At 35.9% G+C, this 15762-nt stretch overlaps 1 protein-coding gene across 2 annotated transcripts in view; it reads right to left on the reverse strand.

The window, feature by feature from the left end:
- The window catches only part of LOC129004795 (homeobox protein araucan-like), a 120750-nt gene that overhangs the window by 79538 nt on the left and 25450 nt on the right, over positions 1–15762 (reverse strand). For both annotated transcript variants that reach the window (XR_008491763.1, XM_054433436.1), the window contains exon 2: positions 8978–9025. Coding sequence is in view for 1 of the 2 variants with exons in the window: in XM_054433436.1 (XP_054289411.1) it covers positions 8978–9025 (48 nt within the window). In the remaining variant the exon portion in view is untranslated. The remainder of the gene's footprint in view (positions 1–8977; positions 9026–15762) is intronic.

A 15762-nucleotide genomic window follows, 5' to 3' on the forward strand; every position in this document is an offset into this window, starting at 1 on the left:
TTAGCGTTAAAGCAAGAACTACTGTTTCGAACGTTTTCTGAGGGACTCGCTCCATGCTTCGTCCAGGTGGATTTTGTCCTGACCGACGCGACGGGCCCGGCCCTTATACTAGGCCTGTACGTGGTGTGAGGGTGATTATCATAAGTTTTTTGTGGAATTAAATAACAATAAAAGAACCCACATGATATTTTACGTTGTAAAGTTGAATTCGAGTGATCAAATTGTCGTTACGAACTATTTTATGAGGAGGTTTGTAGTTACCAAAAATGTACTTCACACTGACTTTAAAGGTTTCGGAAAATACAAGACTTCGCTAACCTTTATTAGGACGAGAAAAGGTGCTTTTAAACTTCGACAAAATATAAAAATACCCCAGCCGCAACAAACTAAGGGAATTTATATTATTCTGATTGGATTTCCACTTAAATATTCCATTTAAAATGTTATATTTCAATTAAACGTAGGTTTACACGAGTGTGCAGCAACATTTCATTAAAGTGGGATGTCTTTTACTCGAGCTATCGTGCTAGCTGACAAACATACATAAGTATGAATATGGACAAATAATATTTTTGGTCTCTGTCGAAATAAATACGAAAAAATAAAGTGGTCCCGGGTCTAGGTATTACCATGAGACCTAGGGGAATTGCTTATTTCCTATATAGGAAATTCGCTAAACAATTTTGAAGTGGTCAACGGTTTCAAGACATTCAAATACATGGACGTATCTTAATTAATACAGGGGGTGTAGTTGTTAAAATTAATACAGGGCTAAAGAATGTATCTGCAAAGGTTCTATAAATTCCACTCTTCTTCAGTGACAACTGTAGCGCATTCTGTCATGATTACACTTTATGTAGTTTAGTTTCTTGTTGCGAGTCATTTGTTGCAATAATTGTTGTTTACTGTTTGTGTTGTTCATTTCATAGTTTATGCGCTTTGCTCGTTACAGTGTCTTAAACAAAGTTTTGCTGTTACTAGATAGATTCTATGAGAAATTAACACCTAAAATAAAATGTGTTAGTTTTATTTGTCCACACGACCCGTTGGTATAATTTATCAAATTTATTTATAATTAATCTTAGATATGTGATAACTCAAATGACTCAACGTGTTAAATTGGAAATGTAATGAGAATATCGGATTTCTTCGTGGTAAACACTATTAAGCCAATTTCATGTTATTGACTTTGGATACTGAGGTGCACACTTATATCTGTAGCAATTTATTTACTGAAATTAAATTTTATTTAAAATTTCTTTATTTGAAGGCGAAGTTAGGACTAGCAAGTCCTTTCTACCACTTAACCTATAAAACATGAATAATAAATTATGCATTTTAATAATAAAATAAATGATCGAATCCTAATAGATTCAGCCTATCATCCAATGGAAATTGTTAAGTCAATTTCTAATTCCTACCAAGAAAATATTTAAATTAGAAACTTTGTAGTCGGTTATTTAAAGACAATTTCCTTGTTTACAATCTATTTATTTTTATCTATCAGATTTCAAATCTATTTTAACAAATGGAAACTATCTCATTCATAACCCATTTTAAATGTATTTCAAATGTTAGGATGAGTCAATTTCTATGTTGACCTAAAGTAAAACTTAATTCACTATGAGAGATGAGTTTCAACCGTATGAGGGAGTTGGGGGTTAGACAAAGCCAGCCTTATAATCAACCGGCTTGTCCGGCCAACCCTTGGGCCTAGGCCAGTGGCCTGAGGCCTACAAGCTGTGGTTACCGCTACGGCCTACAATACCACGACATAGACATAGCACAGCATCATCACCCCCCACCCCCCACCCCACCCTGCATACCCAGCCAAGTTGTGTCCATTCACTTGAATATACAATAGGTAATAAGTTATCCGCTCTTGGATCTAAGATATGAAATTAAATTGCATTTACTGTTAAATAGTTTAATTCGTGGATGCAGATTGTTAGTTCAAGGCCGATAGTGACGTATTTTTAAAAGGTATTTAAAATATGTTCTTATTACTAGAACATTAAGTTAATTAGCTGTTACCCACGGGCTTCACCACGTTTGACTTCATAAGTATTACTAAAACCATAGATTGGTTAAGTTAAGCTGAAATAAACAAAACAGAATACAGTAATAAAAACAAATAATCGCACCTGATTTGAAAAAGGTAATAAATTGAAAGAATAACATACAAACAAGTACAGCTGAAGTATTTATAAACATTATGTATATGGAAAGTTCCCTTTGGAAAGCAATTACGACCTTAAAGGGCAATTTATGAAATAATGGATAGTTTTGCGCAAGGTTTCTTCTCGTCATGACGAACACGATAAGTATATGGTTTATGGGGGTGTGACTTGTAGTTTTCTCAAAAGTTCATGGGTAATTTGGGCTATAAATATTGTTTTTGATGAACATACATGAGTTTTAGTGTCCTACTCCACACTCCAGTGAGTGCACAAGCATAAAAATACAAAACAAAACATTAATAAAATTGAACTAAAATCGATTTGGAATTTGGAATTTCGGTTGGGTGAATTCTTTTTAGCTTGTAGTTTCGCTGCTGTCAAGAAGGCTTACTGCTTCTAAATTTGGATGGTTTTATATTTATTGTATATTTTTCATTTAGTTTTTATTTTTTCCCTGATGAAAGATAACTTTGTATATTGTTGTATAATAATATTTCAGACATACCAAGGGGCTTGTAAAACCTTTTTTAGTGTTTTGGGTAGAAATATTTGAATTACTTCTATGTTGTAGTTTGAACTGGTTCGCCAGAGCTGAAAACCCGTATGTCCAAATAGGTTTCAATATTATGTTGTATATATACATTAAAGTTGGTTAGCAAAACTGCCTCTGAATACACAGGAATGAACGTTATTATTGACTTCAGCTGATCCAAGGATCTGTATTGGATTTCAATAAATGCAGCAACCCTTCTATGCCAGCCTCATCTGTAGTATGCGCCTATGCGTATAGACTAGGACCGTCGGAGAGCGGTCCGGCCGGACAGGGAACGGTGGGATGGGTGAGGTGACAGAGGAAGGAATGTTAAAAGGACCGGAAACTGACTCGGCGAAGTCTGATAGATAAGGTCCCGACCATCCATCACATGATCCTGATCACTGATCAGTCCCGACCTAGGCTGGCTTTGTTTCATTCATCCAGAAACAATGGTCTAGGCTGGAATGTTCGTTCATTGTGGTTGAGTAGTATTTGCGCCGAGTAGTATTTGCGCCGCGTAGCACCAGCGCCGCGCCAGCTAATTAAATGAGGGTTAGCAGTTTTGACAGGTTAACAATGGCGGAACCAATCAACTGCACTAATAGGGTTATTGAAGACTTATGTTCATACCACATTTTACTTTCAGCGTAAAGTGGTTGCACGCAGTCACCTCGTGACCCATGCTAATGGTTACACATAATTTTAAATCTAATAACTGTAAATTGATGCCACCAAAAATATTGTTCACTGGTTGACAACAATACACAGTACACTCCGCCGTTTCAGTATAAGGGCTACCTAAAACCAATTAATTACCAATAACTCAACAGAGAGGAAATTACGAAAAAAAATTAGTTTGTTACTGTATCAGGTTTGGTAGTAATACATCGCGCTTCGTGAACCCTGGGAGTTGAGACAGGCCTTATATCAATTTAAGTTTATCTTAAGTCTAGAAATACAAGTACATATTAAGTTTACAAATTAACTCTCTAAAACGTGTAGTGGCAATACCACAAAGATACCTCACTTTAGGCGTTTTTCCCCATAAGAATAACATGGGGATCATTTTTCAGCCACTAATTCCAAAAATCCTGATATTTGCCTACATATAATCCTCATATAGTATATTCAAAATCAAGCTAAAAAAGCTAATTCTTTAACTTATTTACCAATTAAATGTAAAGTAGGTATAACATAGTAATATGACCTCACTTTAGGCACTTTTTCTCCATAAGAATAACATGGATGAGTTGTTTTTAGCCATTTTCTAAAGACCCTGCTTTCGGCCTATACAAGCCCATATAAATGTTCAATACTATTGTACAACTCAATAAACATTACAAATCCCCATGCATTCCCACGAATATTTAAAAAAAATCATTAACTTGACGGTGCGAGGTTTGCACGTGAACTCGGGCGCGCTCCCGGCCTATGCTTATCGCTTCTCGTGCGATTTTGATTAAATTTGGCATGAATGTGTAAGGTTGAATCACCTTGATTAAGTTTACGAACCACCAATATCGGAATGAAGCATATTGTTATTTACCTACACATATAGGTCCAATATAAATAAATTAACGATACTTACGTCTTCTGTACCAAAATGTTAAATTCGCAAAAAAAAATGGATGTTTTTAGCGAATTCCCTATAGGGAAGTAGCTATTACCGTAGGTGGCACCGCACCGTAAGACCTAGGTCCGTGACCAATTTACTTTTTCATTTTGTATAGATTTATATACGCCCGTGAACGCGATAATATTAGTAATTTTAGTTTGCTTGTTTATGGATATATTTTGATCAAACTTGGCAAATTTATTTATTTTATACTAAGCTATTCATATTTTACTAAAACTCCACTTTAATAGTTTCCTTGTAGCAGCTAGGTCCTCGTTAAACCTAATTTTATTTATATACGTTCAATTAAAAATCAATTCAGACAAATGGAAATTCACTTAGTCGGCAGGTTAGCTGCGGCGGGGGTATTGTCTGTTTAGTTTAGCTAAGTGTTATCATACAATGGAACCTGATACCATACGGTTTTTTTTTAAATAACTTGTCACCCGTTTTGATTAACCAATGTTTTCGATGTAGGTGTCCTTGTACATCTTATGATATAGCAGAGGGACGAATGGTAGCTGAAAGTGTCATTTTGGGCTTGCCCACCCTCAAGTTATTGATTTATTTACATGGTTACCTTTTTTAGAACCTGTAATTATGACAAACCTTTTTATAATGGGGTTTTATGTATGAACCCGTGATCCTTCACTTCGATGTATAACCTTTAGATAGCAAATAAAAGACGAAACCATATGGGTCTAAACTATATAACGTTTTTAATCACCAGTAGTAAAAAGCCTTTTTAGTCCCTAAGGAGTACAAGTAAACTGTTGTGAACAGTTGTAAATGTCGATTGTAAGCAATTGCATGGTTCGAAATTATTTATCGATTCATTTATTCGGTTAGAGGTTTCAGAAAGGTTTTATTGTAGCTTATTGTTGCATTCTTATCAATTGTGCGACGTATCGATGATAATGTACAGTAGGTCAATTGTAGTAGACGAAATGATTGAACATTGAGCCCTTCTTTGTGGTTTCTACGATGTTCATTCTGCTAAATTCTACTCGAAACTGACAATGACAACACCATTGAGTGACCAAAGGTAACATAAGGGAGTGGGTTACTCCGAAAGGTATGGGGATATATACCCCTAGCAAATCCCCCTAATACCAATATGCGGAGCTGTTTGCATTCCACATAGCACCGCAGACTATCCTGGTGCAACTATTTTTTAAAAACTTCGTAGGAAAATAAAAGTCCCCCTTTCTCCTAAATTAGTAATGTAATAAGTAGAAATTGTCTACTGGTTATAATAATTATAGTTCAGGAAAAATATCTATACTAATTCAATACTGCATGTGGTGGTATACAAGTGTTTGATCATTTTTTATGTGCAATAGTGCACTACTAGTAGCCTACAAGTTAATTAGGAGTATGGAAAACGACACTATTTACAAGCAACTCAGTCAAGTAATGTGTAAGTAATTATGACCCTCGTCACTTCTGCATCATTGAACTAATCAAACTCCGCGGCGCTGGAAGCACGATTTAATCCGCGGCGCAAATGCTACTCGGCGCAACTGCTACTACACGGTTCATTGTTACCGTCACTGACGTGTGCTCAACTTTCAAGGTCACCTTGCAGCTAAGGTCTTATGATAACTGAGAATCTTGATGCGTAAGTTATGTATAACCAGAATCTTAATGCCAATGTGCAGTGTGAAGACGAAAAATAATGCTGGAAAACTATGTTCTTTGGTTATTAAAATACACAATGCAAAAGTTTCAAATTAAAAAAAAATACCCATTTTTATTTGGCAAATTTTTATCCCTTGGCCAAAGTACCATTCTGTCCTTTAAAAAAATACAAATAGTTTCAACATTTCGCCACTTGTAACAAGTTTCCAATTATAATTTATATATTATGTCGATCTTTGTATTACATGAGCCCGAGGCAATCAATCCTTAATCGTTATTTAAATCACAAATGTTATACACGACCTTCATATTATCATAGTGATATTATTCTTAATGGTCTCCTGCGGCTGTGTTACCGAATATATCATTAATATTTAAAATGTTGAATGAGCATCCTTTGCTGAATATAGCTTAGGGATCATGTTGAAAAGGTTGATGTTCTTATTGTATCCTTACGTTACAGCGATGAAATCGATATGACCCCTCAGTGGGTTATGAGTACTGTACGTTTATAAGCTTTGAATGCCATTGATTGATTTATTTTCTGAAACGCTTTCCCACTTTGCAAATATTTTCTAGTATAATATTAAATCCTAAAAAGGTCCTTAATTACTAGAGAAAATAAATAGTTTCAATAACGACAGATCCTTTCTTCAGATTTTTTTCACTATTTGTTGTTTTTATGTCCTGGTTATTTCAGCTCAACTTAATACAGAAGCAGTAATATCATAGCGAACTTTTGGTACCGTATTGCTTCGATAAAAAAAACTATTTGTTATTGATTTCTCCCTTTTCAGAATTATGTTTTTATCAAAACAGCTACAGTAACAGTTGTGTATCTCTGCGCAACCGTTGGTAGGCCTAATTATTTTTTTGTCCGTAAGAGAGCGGGCAAGGCTCAGTTTTTATCACTTACATTCCTAGTCAGTATGTTCTTTAATGTTCCTGAAGGACGTGATAGTTTTGTTGGCCAATATATTGTCTGTGGATAGAGTATCATGACGCTAGGGGGGGACGGATCGATGCTGCCTCATCAATACCCATCGCATTACCGATACAATTAGCTAATACTATTACAATCGCGACAACCAGAGAGCATCCTGTGAAACGACCGAGCTGTCACTAGTATCATCTGGGCTGGGAAACTCCATGGGAAATTCTGTTTTCCCAATATTTACTCTCCTAATTTATTATTAAATTACATAATCCATTAGCAAAATTAAGATTTTGCTATGGTACCAGCTGAGTAGGAAAATTGTGTTTTACCAAGATAAAACATTCTCAGGTTTCTCATCCTTATGGATCAGATGAAGCCAGTTTTATTGTTAGTTCTGTCCGATGCACTGTGGAGGTCGTGGTTTGTTTACTTGTTTCTTGTTATTTCAGTCATTAAGAACATCCTTTAAAAAAAAAATAAAACCGTATAATCATAAACAATAACTCGTCCCCTAGTTATATAACCAAACTGTAAAGCACAAATCGTGAAATATTACGGACAAAATTTCGTCGACACCAGCGATCAGTGTCACCGGACATGAACTAGACACGAAAAATGAGCTTAATAATTTACGATGGTAAATAATGGTCTTTGGTTCAAAGTTCACACACTCATTAACACACTCTATGGATTTATTTTCTTACTAAACAATTTTAAGGTTATTTCTGTCCGGTTTGTTTATTCTATAAAGTAGTTTTGTGTGTATTTCCGGCTTAACCAATTTAAAAACTATTTTAGTTCATATTAATCTAGTTGTAAACTATTGCTTGCCCTGTGGTATTACGGTACAACCAAAAGTGGATAAGGTTAGTCACGTTTATGATCAGAACCACGTTATGTTACTAATTGTATTAAGTTGAAAACATTTAACTCTTAGAGTAACTATATTTAACTCATATAGGCTTAAAATACTCAATCTGTTTCAACATTTTCTTTAAAATAAAAAAATACTGCAATTAATAATATTATGGTAATCTCAAACCTCCGACATTTATTAATATGAAATTACTTCGCTGAACGAAACCCTAACTCAAATTTACCATCAAAATAGAAGGCAAATTAATTCCCCACATTAATTAGCGAGGAAGGGTAATACGGTATTGCAGGATATTTAGAATTGATTAATGAGAGTGAAGCGTGTCTATTCACTAAATATAGACCGATATGCCGACTTGTCTACATGACATGTCTACATGCGTAATCCCATCTAACCGACAGACAGCCAGAAATGTAGACGCTCAGCCAGACGTCTCAACTACACGTCTTGTAGTCGCCTATCAAGTAGACGAATACGGAAATACACTACTACTTAGGTAAGTAGACTAAGCAAGGGTGGTTGCTGATTACATGTTTACGTATCAATGTGTACGCAATCTATTTTAGAAGTTAAATTTATAGTATGGACTACACCTCATTTTACACATCCACGCTTATGTGGTAAGAATCCTTGAAAACCGTGACTTTTAAGAGGTCAATAAAATTTAAAATTTTTTGGTGAATAAAATTCAGATTATGTTATGTCGTTTGTTTATTTGCTTGAAAAAATGACACACATAATATTCTTTGAATCATACTGTCCGGAAAGCAGCCGTTTTTAGTTCTCTAAATCGTCACAAAATCATCGTTTTCGGGTAACTTCAAATAGGGTCCGAAAAAAACATAGGGTAACTTTTTCGGTTCGCTAACCTCTAAATTTTATCAGTGCATTATGAAACGATATTTAAAGTTATGTTTAAAAACAACAGAAATGTAAACATTGATGACGACTTTGTATAACCTCAAATCATGAGGTCTAATTTTGAACGATTATAGAAGGTTTTTCCGCAGTCTGATGAAAATAGTTGTTCATCACACGGAGCAAAAGTGTCTTTTTGGTACTTAAAAGAGCCACTTTCACTTCTAGTGATGAAAACTGGTTTGTAAATGTTATATTATAGAAAGACGTTTTATAAGGCTAATGCAATCTACAATAGAATTTATGCATGCAGGAAAAAATATAATTTACTCACCCTGTCTTGAACTTCATTTTGTTGTCCGAAATTGTTGTTTATCTGTCCCTGCAACAAGTAATAATACAATTATATAGAATGTTTTAAATTATTGAATGATTATTACTATTACTTAATTAGTTATTGACATGAAAATGTTGTAGTTTTTTCATACCTCGTACTGTACATGTTTATGTTATAGGACAAACAGAATTATCACACTGAAGCGGGTTAAAGTGATTAGCTTATAAGTTTGTTAGGGCGATGAGTTTCCTTTGTGAAATTTACCCTTCGAATGAGTTTTAGTGTAAAAAATAGCATGATAACTACATTCAACAAACTAAAAAAAGACAACTCCCAACCTGAGCCTGGTGGAGAAGAAATAGTAACGCTAAGTAATTAACTAAGTGTAGAATGAGATTAAAGTATTATATAGTGACCAGAAAAGAGCAAACAGCTATAAAACATGAAAAAATAAAAGAAGCAACATAAAAATTAAAGAAGAATGAAAGAATAAAAGAAGAAAAGAAGAAAAGAAGAAAAGAAGAAAAGAAGAAGAAGAATAAAAGAATAAATGAAGAATAAAAGAATCTTTAGCCTACATAAAAAAAAGAAAAATAAGGGAAAATAACAAGAAACACAGAATAAGTAAGACGTACAACGAAAGATCATGCTAAAAAAATAAACAAGAATGAAGAAGACAAAAAATCAAAATACCCTAGAAGTAAACAACATAACCGAAGTATTCCACCGGTAAAAATACCAATAGAATACAAATTTAATACGTCACTTAAAAAAAATCATTAAATTATGTATTCTAAAAGATCCGGCCGCAAAGCAACCCAAAAGCGGTTACAGATTCAAGAAGGCATAAGTTTATTTATTACCAGCAACTATCTGTACACTAACGACGACACGATAGTGAGGCGGACTAACAGAACGAGTACTTGTCCAGATACCGGCGTCCTTCTGTAATTCGTTTATCGGAACATTCTGTTGACGGCGACATAAATGTTCGGAAACGCGTCTGTATGAGGCGGAGTGACTTCTCTTGTAGCCAGATTACGCGGAACGAGCGACGAGGCTGGGCGATCAAGAACACATTTTGGACGATCAAAAAATATTCCGGGCCCATTCATGAATCGCGTAGAATGAGTGAAAGACGTTTTGCTGGGAGATTTTAGGCCTGAACGTTTCATTCAGTGGAAAATATCCATTTGGAAAACTGTAATGGGTTTGCGATCCTGTTTGAATTTACCAGTGCATGGCGTTTTGGAAGGCAGGATGGGATACATAACATGAAAAGGGTTGTGGTCTTATAACTTTGATTTTTTCTTCTACCGTCCACCTCTCTCTAAAATGTTATGGCAACTTTTTTTGTTTTATCCGAAACGAATGATCACAATGTAGAAAAAGGTTGAGTAAAAGGTATAGCGGTTCAAGTAGCTTTTTGTTGATATTGCTGTTCTTATGTAGACAATGAAAACCTTGTAGGTTTTGGCATGTTTATTTTTAATCCATTTAAGTTGCAGTTCATAGGAACTTTCTTTGCGTTTGCATACAATGCATATTCCAAATAGTCAGAAATTCATTTATTCACCACCATCATTGGCTAACATGAAGAATCGTGAAGGTACACTCCAAAGTTCTAAAACCGTCTGAATCCTTCAAATCTAAGTAAATATTCCTCACAGACTTTGAAATATGAGTGACAGCTTTTCTTTTCATCAAACCCGCCATTCATTTACTTTGATCGAAATCAACCAATTACGTCACTAGTATCCACCATTGAATGAACCCCACCTCAATCCTAGTTCAGAAAGAGATCTCCAAAACACAAACCGGAACGTTTCAAAACAGTCTCGCAGACAATCTGACAGTTCAGGCACCTTTCCGCTCGAGTAAGACCACTGGTACTCGGTGTCATTGTGTGTAAAACAGTGGCGTTCTTAGAATCCTACTGTTGCCGCCACTTCCGAGCCATTAGCGTCAGAGCGGGCTCCCGCTCAAAGCCGTGTTTACCAATCCCTTTCAACACGACGATCAGCGATACAGACCTGTCAGTAATGGAGAACTACCTGCGGTTTATTTTCGATGTTTTGTTCCCGGCGAAAACAAGATCATTTCGGGGCATCGGTGTGAAAGAGATTAGCCCGGGTTAGTCACCTCGAGTCCTATTTCAAAGGTTCTCTGAAGACGGGTTGGATTGCGAGAGTGGATCTTAAGTGGTTAAAGAGGTACCAATATATGTTATTGTGTTGGTATTACAGGGAACTAAAGCATCATGATTGTGGTTGTAACGGAATACGCTATACATGTAGATCTTCTCGTTAGTGCGTGCTATTGGTACAACGGAACGTTGGTTATTTTATACAGGTAGATTGAAGCCATACAGCAAGGGAACCTCCCATAAATGAAATGTAGTGTGAATTCTCGTTTCAAGTTTAGTAGTTTCATCCTGCACACAGTAGCATGCCCCTGCCTAAAATTTGTTTAAAATCAAGGAGAATCTAGTACAAAAAACCTAGCTTATTTCGTATATGTTGCACATCATGCTTCTCATCTCTTGAATCTTCCATACTTCCAATCAGCTACCTGTAGGAACTACACGGCATGGACATCGTAAAAGTATTTACTTCTATTAAACACACTTAGATCAGTTCAACCCAGTCCAGCCGTAGCCCATCCCACTGTTGATCAACAACAAAGTGCACACATGTAGATGCATCGCATAACAAATAACCAAGCAATCAACAGGAGGCGCCATCAAAACCAATTCGAAAACCGAGGCGTCGCCAGATAAAAATAAAACTTTAATTGGCCGTTTAGCCATTCATAAAGTGGAGAAGGACATTTAATACCCCATTGAATAAACAAGACTCGATCTAACGATCGCGAGCCGTCACGGGCTCTCTTAAATCTAACTTAATTGGGTATGAGGTCTCCAAATTGGTTGGCAAATTTAAATCAGTGGGAGTTGCCGGACCCTCCCTACAGTCAGTCTGAGGCGGTAGTAAATCACGTCCCATTCATGAATGGCTTCAGTTTCATTCATAAATAATAGCGTACGTCCGGCCAGGTACGGCCCCGGCGATAGCATCTCGGAGGCGCCAATTAGAACTGTCGCCGACGCTAAAAACTGTCCACCACATCCGGAGCAAACTAACGGATCACCTTTAACCCACTGAAGTGATGTATTAGATTTGTAGGGTAGACTTTGTTTGGTTTTAGGCGTTAGATTGTTCCTTTAGATATATCTGTTCAATATCATTTCTGTAGACATTATTTCAAATTTCTTTATAACAAAGAAAATTATAAATAGTTTGTACGTGGTATGGTGAATCTTGTTAATAAATAAGTATAAACAACTGGATAAAGTGCTCGTCCAGTAAGGTCGCCGGTTGCTATCGTACCAAAAAATGTCAATTTTCGTGTAATCTTAAGTCTAAAACTAGCAAAAACTATACAATGTAAACAGTTAATAAGTAAAAACAATAGCTACGCTACATTATTTAATATAGTTACTTTTAAAAAGCCAATTGACATATACTCTGCCACTTATCCATTAATGTGACAATTTATATCTGAAAACAAGCCACAAAATTAAACTAACATAAAGATAAGGTCGGCAATCATATGGTGTTAATGTGTCAACCAATGTTTAACCGGCTGATAACAGGGTCATATTGTCTTATCTATGACTTTTAGTACATCCTGTATTGGAATGTGGCTGTTTTATGTGAGTCATTGGTCATTAAAAATTGTCTCACGTATACAACTTGTTGGAGGTGGTGGGCCAACTCACAAATAGTACATTTTATTAAAAACGAAGCATACTACTTGGGGTCCAAGCTTAAGTGAGATGAACAGCCTGAAATAGATAATTAACATATCAATTATCAGTTAATAATTATATACCCTCAGTTCAGCGCTATATAAGTTTAATAGTTTTAATTCTTGCACCAGAGTAGATTTTAGTCTCTTACTTTGAAATATGTATATTCTCAGTAAACTTCTTATCCTGTCGAAAAAAGCTACATCATATAAATTAATGTTTTGCTACGAATTTATTCGTTCATAATTTATTAGCAAAAGTGCAAACAAAATATCATCAATAGATGATCATTAGATAAAAGAGTTTGGAACATAAGGTATTCATTGTATAAACCCGTTATTTTTAAGGTTATAGCGTACAAAAAACAATAAATATTGCTTTAAATTTTTTCAGGTATGCAGTTTTTAACGAGTAAGAGAAAATTACAGCAGTAAATGACTAATAGATACGTCAAGGTCCACACCCAACACAAGAGATTAAAGGACTACTTTACAAACCAGGTAGGCTAAACCCTTCACATCTTTGCATACAACAAATCCAACATGTCTATTCCTAGTAAATATTTTGTAAATTGCTTCTAAATCAGACCCATGTTGAGGAAAGCGTGTGAAAGACCTTTAACAAACAAATGCGTATTCCATACTATATAATTCAATTCATTCCAATCGTATGATAAAACTATCAAAATGTTCTTGGTTCAATCGTTAACTTGACGAGTATATTTCTGATAACACCCTTCACTCAGACACGACTGAAGTAGCAAACTCTTTGCAGATTTCCACTTATTCGAACAACAAGCATACTAGTAGGTTGGGTTCTGTTCACAGTGAAGCAAAGTCCTATATCTATTTAGGTCGTCAATCATACTTCAGGGCATTGAACAAGAGTAATTCTAAAAATTTCATTCAAACTCCACCAAAGTCTGTTCGGTGAAGATTTCCTATCACTAGGTGAAGGTCGAGGTCAAATATATGATATGGAAATTCGCGAGAAGTCACTCGTAAAGCTGTCAGACTATCTTTGACCCTTCCACCACATTAGTCAAACCAATTAGTAGCCACTTTTTGTAAACAATTTGTAAATCTTAGAATTGTAATTGAAACTTATCTGGGTTACTGAATGTTGTGGTGAGGTAATGTCTAAAAATACACTTTATATGAAGTACTGCACACATTTGTTCTTGCTTTGCAAATCTTTTAAGTGAGTACAGTCAGTTATCCTACATGAACAGGCTAAGAACAAACTGGTCTACTAATCATTGAGCATGTACTGTATTGGGTGACCTTTTAATCTAGTTTGCAGAATGGATACAAACTCTACCAACGAAGCAAGTTATCCTCTACAATCTAACACAAATCTGGGTACACTAATGTTTTCGTCTATAGCCTGTATGGTGGAACCTGTCTCCTGAAACTCTACCTGAGGACTGGCCAATGTCCGGGTCAGTCCCAGGTAGACGAAGGGTCAGGGGACAGGTTCCACCATACAGACTATAGTACTAGTACGTGCTAGCGGATTAGCAGGGTTATTATAATGCATAAGATGTCAAATTTTCTGCTCGCCAAACGTAAATTTGTGTGAAAGTTACGCACAGTTTTACCGTAATTAGTTCATCAATTTGTTTTGGTCGTTAAGAGGGGTGTAATACGTTATAAAGGTGTTTAAATACATTGTATGAAGGTGTGTCATTGCATCGTAAAGTGTAGCTTCCTTCTCAATATTCAAATTAAGTCATATTAAGTTGGCTACAAACCGCCAGAGAAACTTCTTTTAAGTTCACAGTGTATCAATGTTGGCCCAAAATTATTCTATGATCAATTCTTAACAAAAATTAACAACAGTAAATCTTACCACGATTGTAAAAGCATATCGTAAAAGTATGAGCTGTACATATTGTTTTGCTTTGACTATATATTCACCATTGCTACTGTATACCAATCTTTATAGTTGATTGCATAACGCCTCTGTTGCAAATAGTGTGGACTAACTTAAAGTTCTTTTAGTATAGGTACCAAGTGATAAATTGTAGGAAAACATGGTATTGCGAGCTATTGAACACAGTTAGATTGTTTTAAGCGATTGTAAAAACACATTCAGTGTATAGCTTAGTGGTTGATCTTGGACTTCGATGAGAAATCCAAGATAGAAGAGTTTGATCCATGCATATCCACTAAACGTTAAGGGGTCAACAGCTTTCTCTTAAAATACATTTGATTGTTAGTTCACAAAAAGTGTTGAGCCACTCGTGTACAGTAAAAACGAAAAAAGTAAAAACATCATTAACAACTTTTACCATTATCATTATTGGATACTGAGAGTGACAACCCATTTATGGACCTGCTGTAGCTAATTTTTTATTCAAATACAGCTTTTTCGTCGTTCATGAAGTTATTGTCCAACGGCTTCAGTCCCGGTCATACCCAAGACCTCTTGGGGTTTGACAGTTTTCTTTCAAAATTGTTCGTGACTAAAAAATTCAACTGGGGGAAAATTCAAACGGAAATTTCAAAGGTGCTGCAAACTTTCGGGTTGAACTCAATATACGTTATACAAATGTTAGAGGCTTGGTCAGTTTTCCCCTTAAAATGTTTAGCGAACCATCCCTGCAAAAATACTGGCATAAACCATCCAAAAACTGTGAAGTTTCAAAGTATGAAGTGTGTTGAGCCCAAAATACGTTATCTAGCAGGTGACCCTTGACATGTTGACATTATTACCATCGCCGCGCCGTAAACCTCACAGCCCGTATGTGAACCCGTATACCATAATTAATAGCAGCTACGGTAGCCACCCGCATGTACCTGCCGCTTATCACGCCGCCGTGACGTCACTGATAACGGCCACTCCATCACGTGACCTGTCAAAGGCTTTTAGCCACCTGTTGAGACGTCACGCTCGCGGAGATGTATGAGGTAAATATTGGGACTTTGATAGGAGGGCGACCTGACACGCTGTCATGTTAGACATCTGC

The sequence above is a fragment of the Macrosteles quadrilineatus genome, unplaced genomic scaffold (assembly GCF_028750875.1).
Source record: "Macrosteles quadrilineatus isolate MER2022 unplaced genomic scaffold, UCM_ALF_1.0 Scaffold_11__1_contigs__length_5352618, whole genome shotgun sequence".
NCBI classification, from domain to species: domain Eukaryota; kingdom Metazoa; phylum Arthropoda; class Insecta; order Hemiptera; family Cicadellidae; genus Macrosteles; species Macrosteles quadrilineatus.